The following is an 8,926-nucleotide window of genomic DNA, read 5'->3' on the forward strand; positions in this document are numbered from 1 at the left end:
ATTGCCGAACCTCTCTTCTCTTCATAGTGACTCACATCACATTCTCACACTCTCAGGCGGCCACAGAACTGGCGAACACTGACCGACACAACCAGTAAACTCTGACAGACCGGTGGTGAGTCTTCTCTCTCTCTCTCTCTCTCTCTCTCTCTCTCTCTCTATATATATATATATATATATCATTCCTCTTCTCACTTCTTCTCTCTCAAATCTTAGACACCGACGAGGCGGTGAACACAGGCACCAGTGGCGGCGGTGAGTCCTCTCTCTCTTTCTCTCTCTCAGAGGCGAACTGATTTCATTTTTCATTGTCAAAATCTCAGCTCACCGATGAACACAATCACCGACGGTGATTCCTTTGTTAGGTTGGGCTTCAGGCTTTTTATTAGGGCTGGGCTTGGGCCCAAATTATAGGCCCGTTGGTCAGGCCAGGCTCGGGCTCAGGTCTAAAAAAATCCTGTTTATGAAGAGTAAAAACCCGACCCATGAACAGATCTACTTGATAGTTACTCCTAACACCACTGTAGTACTATAACACCTCAATTAATTAGCTTAATTTACAGCTGAACCTTGATTTTACATTGACAATCTACCATATGACACCAACTATTCCTTTAATTTTGTAACATCATCGATCTATTCCCATATGTTCAGAAGAGGAAACCATGGGACTCCCATGATAATCCTAGGGTGAGAATTGGGTGGGTTTGGGTGTGGATCGAAGACCAACCCAGTGGAGAGAGAGAGCATAATAATTTGGGAGGCGTACACCAATGGTCTTTGTTTGGTGCGCCAAGCCTTTAATATTTCATTTTTCATTCAAGGACAAGGATTAAAGTTTCTCTCAATCGAGCACAATAATTTGGGAGGCGTACACCAATGGAGATAAGCCAACTCAACCCATCGATCCAAATTATGTTTTGTTTGGTGCCCCAAGCCTTCAATATTTCAATCAAGGATTAAAGCTCTCCCAATCTCGTCACCAACGATTAATAAGCATCAATACAGGGGATAAGTGTAAATGTAATGAACCACCAAACCAAGAATGGCTGTGAGAGACGTTAAGCTACTAAAGGCCAAGGAAAACCCAACCCAGATTAATTTGGGCTCCTTTAATGCAAGATATAATTAGTTGTGCCAATGCCGACAATCCTCTTGTGGAAGCAGATAGGTGGATTTTTTTTTTTTTACTGCAAACACAAACAGAGGAACATGTTAGGGACAGCATAAGTTGTTACTGAGTACATGTTTTAGCACAGATGAAGTTGTGTTGGGACGGGGGTTGGTGCAGCGGAGACCAGAGTCTAATGCAAAGAAACCAACGAAGTAATAAAGAAACCAATTTACGGTGTCCATGGACGCTTCTCTCCTGATGGGGACATGTTTAGACACTACACGTTGATCTGAACTAACTCAACTCATAATTAGCTTGTTAAAACAAGTACCCTAAGACATTTCTTCTTCTTCTTCTTCTTCTTCTTCTTACTCGGTCAATATTTATTGGGTTCTGATGAACTTTGTAATTTAGCTGTATGGGGGGCGATCTGTGACGAACTCAAGGCAGGGGCGTGGTCCTCTGTTTGTTTCTAAAATGTAAGATACAAAATTTGGCTATTCATGTATTAAAATAAGTAAATAACCGTCTTCTTCCGCTATATATTAGTGTGATAGATTCAAGGAAGAATAGATTTATCATTTACTCGAGTAAATTACAAAAAATCTTCAAGGCCGCTGATACTCTGGTTTGGGGAAATTAAAGGGTCAGTTATACTTTACTATTAACTGCAGTGCTACTTTGTACAATCCTGTGTATAGATTATTGCCTGGGACCGTTGGAAAACGGTAAATTAGTTTAAGGAACGAATTAGAAAAGAAAGGCAAAGTAGACTGTGTTCCAATAATAGTGAAGCAGTCGTATCAATCTCTCTGCAACATGGGTTGCCACATCAGACCTGTAAGATTCACCAAGTAGACTGTGTTCACGTGGCAAGGTTTTAGGAGATGGAGGGGTTGGAGGGCCGACGTCATCGTCACGCCTAATTGTAAAGAGCACTAAGGGTCAGATCTTCACGTGGAATTCCCATGCATTTTCTTTTGTGATCCTTTTCCTCTCTCTTTCTCTCTCTCAATCAATCAATTTCAAATTTTATTAAATTGAATTACACTCCAGGTCCAGGCAGCAATAACAGGTAGCACTACCACCCTCGTCCCCCGCCTGTTCTGGAGTTACTATTTGTTATGTATCTCTGACCAGACGAGCAAAACAGGCACAAGAGAAAGCTCTTCCGGGGGAAAAATCGTATAAGAATGAATCATCATCTATTTTCAGTCATAACAATTTGGAACCACCGTCGGGTTGCTTGAGTTCAATCCTGCGGTTGTTAGCCGGATTTGTCTTTAACACCGGCCTGAATTGTCCAATATCGAGAGGCAACTGAATTATACACCAATTACAAACACAAACGTACGCACAGAGAGAGAGAGAGAGAGAGAGATGCAAAATTGCAAATATGGTTTGTCAACATATACATCTATTCAGTGGGACATAGTAATTTATAACACAACGGATCACAGAGCTAAAGGTAAAAAATACGAGGTAGAAATATTAAAGAAAAATCAAACGGTCATTCTTTGAAAGAAACCATAGCAGCATCGATCAATCATACTAGACAATGTAGTGTTTATGTAAAGTTTCAGCTAAGCATTTGACTAGAGTTAAACATTTGAACAGATTGGTAGGCATTGGCTAAGGGAGAGTAATTGGTATTAGAAACTGCAGCCAGGTAGCCGAGGGCGGCAGGACTATTAGCAGCAGCTCGTTCAAGAGATTGCACCTGTGTCTTCAAGAATTTCACATAGTGGACCGCTTCGTCCAACATAGACGCCGTATCCATCTTGGTTCCTCCCGGTACAAGTCTCTGCAGAATCCTTATCCTCTCACTTATCCGTTCCCTCCTGTGCCTCGCCGCTACACTTTGTGGGTCCTTTGATATCTTCACGTTCCTCCGCTTGGGTGGCTTCACCGACTCTGGGTCAATGTGAATAGGTTGCATCGCTGCAATCCGGAAGATCATCTCCCTCATCGCCGCCATTGAATTTCTCTTCTGCAACGCACTTGCACTACTCAGTAATTCGTTTGTGTCTCTTATGCTTTCCGTTACAGAATTATTGGATAACAGTGTTGGTGCCGCTAGTTGTTCAGTCGGGGCACCCATAAGTGATATTGACGAAGATGATGGGTTCATCCATGCATGTGATGATGTCACAGGTGGGTTACTCATGGTGGGTGGAGTCGCCCCGAAGCTCGTTCCAGCATTACCGCAAGGCAACTCCATGGTCGACGGCAATTCAGATGCATCAGGATAGGTTCCACAGAATTCTGGAAGATTTTCCATATGCATCGTCATCATCATCATCATCTCCAGCTGATCTTCTGTTGCATACTTTAGCAGGTCGATGTCCATGGATTCTCACCACAACCCAATTAAGAGAAATTAAGAAAAAGAAATAAGAGAGGTAAGTGCAGAAGCTGAGGCTAAAACAACAAGTAGACTGGACTGCAGGGATGGGCAAAGTAATGCCGAAGTGGACTAAAAGTTTTATCTCAGCAATTGCAGTTTGCAGAGGAGGAGGAGGAGGAGGAGGCAGGAAAAAAAAATAAAATAAAAGCAAAGAACTGATGAGCAATAAGGAAAAGAAACGAAAGAATAAAACAGAGAAGAGTTTGGGATTATCGGGAACCGCCTATCATTCCAGTGGTAAGACCATATATTTATATATAACAAGCGGTGGAATCCACATAAATAATAATAAAAAAATCGGCTCTACTGTTTCCTCGGCTCTCACCTCAAAAAGTGCTTGGGCTTTTTCTCTTTTGAACTTTGAAGAAGTCATTCCCTTGCCCTTTCATTTATATACGAAAATATAACAGGAGATAACAGAGATCACAGAGCCCTGATGGAAATTATAAGAGTAAATACTTTTAATGAGGGGCACCGGCCTTTTAATCCAGACCGTCCATCAGATGACCCACGTCCCTTAAAATTAAATCTACAAGATATTCAACCATCTAATCCAGAGTAGAAACTCAAATCGGTCGTTGGCATGAGGTTTTATGTTTTTTTTTTTTTGTTTGGGGGGGGGGGGGGGGGGGGGGGACCAGGGAGGGAGGGAGATGATACGACCTACAATTGAATGTGGCCCACCAATTGAAGGGCACTGGTCTATAATTATTGAGGTCATTGGAAGCATTATCTCCAGTACTGAATTCTTTGGAAGGCAAAGACAATTTCCCCCTTGAAGCAAGAATTCACGAGTCTTTCCCTTAAAATTTCGAGTGGGGGACGGGGATTCCATGGGAACGCTCCCATGTGAAAACCATGCGGTGTTTAATTGTAATTGGATAAGAAAAGTTCACAAACTTCTTTGTTGCAGACTCTGCAGCCAACCATGAGGCACGTTAAGGTTGTCAGGGGTTACCAAATGAGAGCGTTTCATGGTTAGATTACTTCACTTTACCACCACCTCCCCCCCAAGCCCCAAACCCCACGTTCACATGACATGTGTCAGGACAACTTCCAAATCAGCAGTCTCACCAGGACCCTTTAAATCAGCTATACCTAGAGAGGGGACCCAGCAAGGGAATCCGGTGGCCACCGGTCGATATTTCCACGTGTCGACGTTGTATGAGTGGACAGCCACTGTTAATCCTGCAACCGCTGCTGTGCTGTCCACCCTCCTCTTATTACCGGGGATCGCTTCTCGAGATGGATGAGGGTTTTGGTGATGGAACAACATTTGGTGACCCACCAACTCAGCAAGGATCTTCTCTGCTAGCGTTTGTTCAATTATTTTGTTTAATTAATATATAAGCGGAATTTAGGCATTAAATCCAAATTCAATTAATCAATTTGACCCCCAACCCCAAACGCAGCATAATTTGATTCGGATTCTTGAAATAAGATTCTCAAATTTGACTGGCTTAGTGGATGATATATCAAATATCATATCCCCCACTTAGCACGTGATTTTTTGTAGACGTATTCATACAGGAAGCAAGATGGAACTTGAAAGGGTGCAGTGCAGAATGAGAGAGAGAGAGAGAGGAAGGACCATTGGGAAAACGACATACCATTACTCCCAAGAAGATGACAGTTAGAAAATTAGGGTTTTGATCTCTCTCTTTCTCTCTCACCTGTCCATGATGCATCATGTAGTGTCTCTACGCTCAATTAACTACTGACTACAAGCCATATCCATGCTGTCTCTCATCTTGTGAATGCGTATGTAACACGCACCTTCAGTCTTCATGCGTGCAAACACACCTGTGGAGTTGCAGAATCGAAAGAAAGAATTCCCTTTCCATGGATTTTAATTTACCTCTCTCGTTATGATTATTAATTTATTACGAAGAAATAAAAGGAATAAGTAAAGGCCAAATCCTTGTTAATCATGGATTTTAGGGTTCTTATCATCAATTCATCGACAAAGCCATCAGAATTGAGAAAGAACATGCTTTGATGCTTCCAGATGCAGAAATCCCGAGGCAAAAGTTGGTAGTCCCAGTCCCGGATGAGCCAAGAAAGGAACCCCGGCAATTACGCGCTGTATAAGTAAAATGAAGCTACCAAAGTACCAATTTTCCGTCCCGTTTCTTGTGTCTGCTGTGTGGTACTGTACACTACAGAGATCTTAGATCAGATCATCATAGCCTTTGCGATTCTGTGGCTTGTGGACCGTACACGCGCTTTGTACAGACTACAGAGCCTGATGCTGAAGTTGTTACAGCAGTGAAGGCTCTATCACCATTTTTGGCTCGTCGGAGACCCATCTTGATTAGAAAATGTCTTCTTTTTTCAGGTTGTGCTATACCAGCCTTAGCATAAGCAATTATGCATGCATCGTTAAAACTTATAACCAATCAGTGGGAATCGATAAAATTGGTTTCCATCAAAGGGAGGTTGATTGGTCAAAACCTCCCTGTAGCCTAATGAGGCAAAATTGCTCAGTGAAAGATCATCATGATGAAAACAATCAAGCACAAAAGACAGACTAACCGACCAGGTATGAAAAGACTAACCCAAATTTCTCAGTTAAGTGAGCTGCACTATTAGCAGATGTACAAGCAAAAAGACACTGATCAGTTGGGGATTCTTGACAATGTAAACTCTGCTATGGGATGCAAGTGATTTAGTCCATATTTGTATACATTGGGCGTAGCATATAATTATAATGATTTGACAGACTAATACACACAAGAAATGCAGAGTTATAGCAACTAATTACAGAATCAATTGGAGCAGTTAATTGGGTGTGAGAGGAAATAAGAACGGTCAGTTTATTTATTTATTTATTTATTATTATTTTTTTGTTGATTCCACAGCATGTGATGTGATATCCAATTCCAATACATCTGTGGTCCTATGTTAGACCTCAATGCGACAGTTGTTTCTTGCAGAGGTGGGGTTGAAAAATAAAAGAACGCAACAGAGTGAAAAAAGCACGAATTGTATCTTTCTTTCTCTCTGAAAATATGCTAATTAATCTCTATCAAGGAGATCTGAATAAAGTGATCTGCGGGTAGAAGACCGATTGGATAAAAAAGAAAAGACGAAAGAGATCCAACACTTTTGTGGGTTTTTTCTTTTTTTTTTTTTTTTTTGTTATTCTTTGAACAATCAGAATCAGAAGAGCACAGTGCACATGTTATCTTTTCGCCCCACCCATAACAAAAATATAATTTCCAGGAGAACAATGAATGAAGGAAGCTTCAGCAATATCAGCCCCTGTTTCATCGAGAACTACAGACGCGGGCAAAACAATACGACATATAAAATGTATTTCTGTGGGTCATAGATAAGTGGGTTTGATTATTAAATAAAACTGCATCCAAATTCCAAACCCAAAGGTGGTCCCCTCTCCCCTGCGCTTCCCCTTCCCCACTCTTTTCACCGCCTCAGACAGTCAGATGCTCTGCTTTTCTTCCTACCAAATACCAAATTACAGGTCTCTCTCTCTCTCTGACAAGGCTTCCGCAAGGACCGAAACGATCGTTTTCTCTTTATCCGATTGCAACATGTCTCACTGTAACAACTCAGCTTTCATTGTTGACTTCCAACCTTCTGTGTTTTCATTCTCACAAAGCAAAAGAATTATGTCTCCATGGAAAGTAAAACCATACAAGGAATATCAAAGGTTTGTAGATGGAATTGGCCGAGAAGGCGAGTTGTCATTATTGCCATGCCGCTCATCCTTGTCTCCTCATGAAGACAAACGGGTTTTGCAGTCCACTGAATTTCAACGACAGGACACGTTTCAGTGCCAAATGAATGAATCATTTTAACTGCTAGTTCCAAACATGAGTTTATTGCCATTCACCAGACACCAGTCTCATCCAAAATCCAAATTCCTTGTGCCAAGATGCAGACCGATTTTTTTAATTCTACCAATAACCATCCCCATCCCCAGGTAGATTATTAGTCTGATAATATCCAAGATGATTTAGGTTGGTCTGCCTTTAAATTATGTGCTCCAACTCCAAGAAGATATCCATCACTTTTGAACTACCAAAAAGTGATTGGTAGAATCAGATTCCAAAGGCATGCATGGGCATGGCACAGGTAGAATGATCTCCATGCCATTGGTTGCTAAGAGTTCCTAATCACTGGGAAAGCAAAATAAAATTGCCATTCAATATTCACCCAAAATTTTTGACTGGTTTTAGCAAACTGCCCCTTTAGTTTGGACCACCAATATATAATTCAATTACACCAGCAGACTTAATTTTTTAGATCTATGGATTTTCTCCAAGATATTGGAAAATTCAGAAAATTATAAAAGAAATTATATATTTTAAATGATTTTCATTTCACTATAAAACTACAATATGGATCCATTAATGATCCATTGAAATCTTTGATCTGACAATAATTTGTCCAAAATTTTTAAGAAACACATGGAAACTAAAAATATAATTTATATATTCTAAATTATTTTCATGGAAAGAAGTATAAAATGGGATTTCACTATAAAATGGTGTTCACATTAAATGTCAAGCCGATCAAACCAGCCCAACCCAACTCGAGTTAGTCGATTTTTCAAAATCACTGGTTGGTTTTGGTAACAACTCGGTTTGATTTTGGTTTTCATGAAACCAAACCGAATAAGTAATTATTAATTAGTTCCTACCTCATATGTTAAATGTTGATATATTTTATTTGTGTTTTGTTTGAACTTTGAAAAAAAATGGTTATTTATGATAAAAACATAAATTTTACATAAGACAATGGTACAATATTTAATTCAGTTTTGTATAAATTTAAATATATATTAACAAAAAATCAGTTTTGCATAAAAAACTAATCGATTTAAATATATATTTTGGTTTTGCATAAAAACTAAAAAGAAATAAATTTAAATATAAATAGATATTTTAGTTTAAAATATATATAAAAACCGACCCAAACCAACCCTTCATGTTTGGGTCGGCTTTGCTTCAGGGTCAGTTGGTTTTGGTTTAGTCAATAAGTGAACCAACTAAATCGGGTTGATTGAAAAAAATGACTCAAACTGACCCAATCCAACCCGTAAACACCCCTAAGGATTATCAATGATGTATCAAACTTATGATCTAAAAACAAATTTATGACAATTTTTAAGGTATTGGATAGTTGATATCTACATGTATTAGATTTCCATTATTGTTGATTGTAATGTATCTCTTATAAAGTATTAAATTATGCATTTCTTATGTGTTTATACTTTACTCATTGTAATATCAACCTTAGATTTAGTGTTGTTAATGTAATTATGAAATTTGCGAAAGTTTTCCCAACGTATCCAAGCATATCCATATCCAAACATACTATGACGCATATCAATATCCAAGTTTATCGATACGATACGCAATGTTAATATTTTGAGCCTC

At 39.5% G+C, this 8,926-nt stretch overlaps 1 protein-coding gene across 1 annotated transcript; it reads right to left on the reverse strand.

The window, feature by feature from the left end:
- Nucleotides 1-2,514: 2,514 nt before the first annotated feature.
- Nucleotides 2,515-3,884, reverse strand: LOC104601763 (uncharacterized). Its single transcript, XM_010265220.3, has one exon. The coding sequence runs from the start codon at nucleotides 3,462-3,464 to the stop codon at nucleotides 2,694-2,696; it is 771 nt and encodes a 256-aa protein (XP_010263522.1). The 5' UTR covers nucleotides 3,465-3,884; the 3' UTR covers nucleotides 2,515-2,693.
- Nucleotides 3,885-8,926: the final 5,042 nt, after the last annotated feature.

The sequence above is a fragment of the Nelumbo nucifera genome, chromosome 1, assembly GCF_055504915.1.
Source record: "Nelumbo nucifera cultivar China Antique chromosome 1, China Antique-T2T, whole genome shotgun sequence".
NCBI lineage: Eukaryota > Viridiplantae > Streptophyta > Magnoliopsida > Proteales > Nelumbonaceae > Nelumbo > Nelumbo nucifera.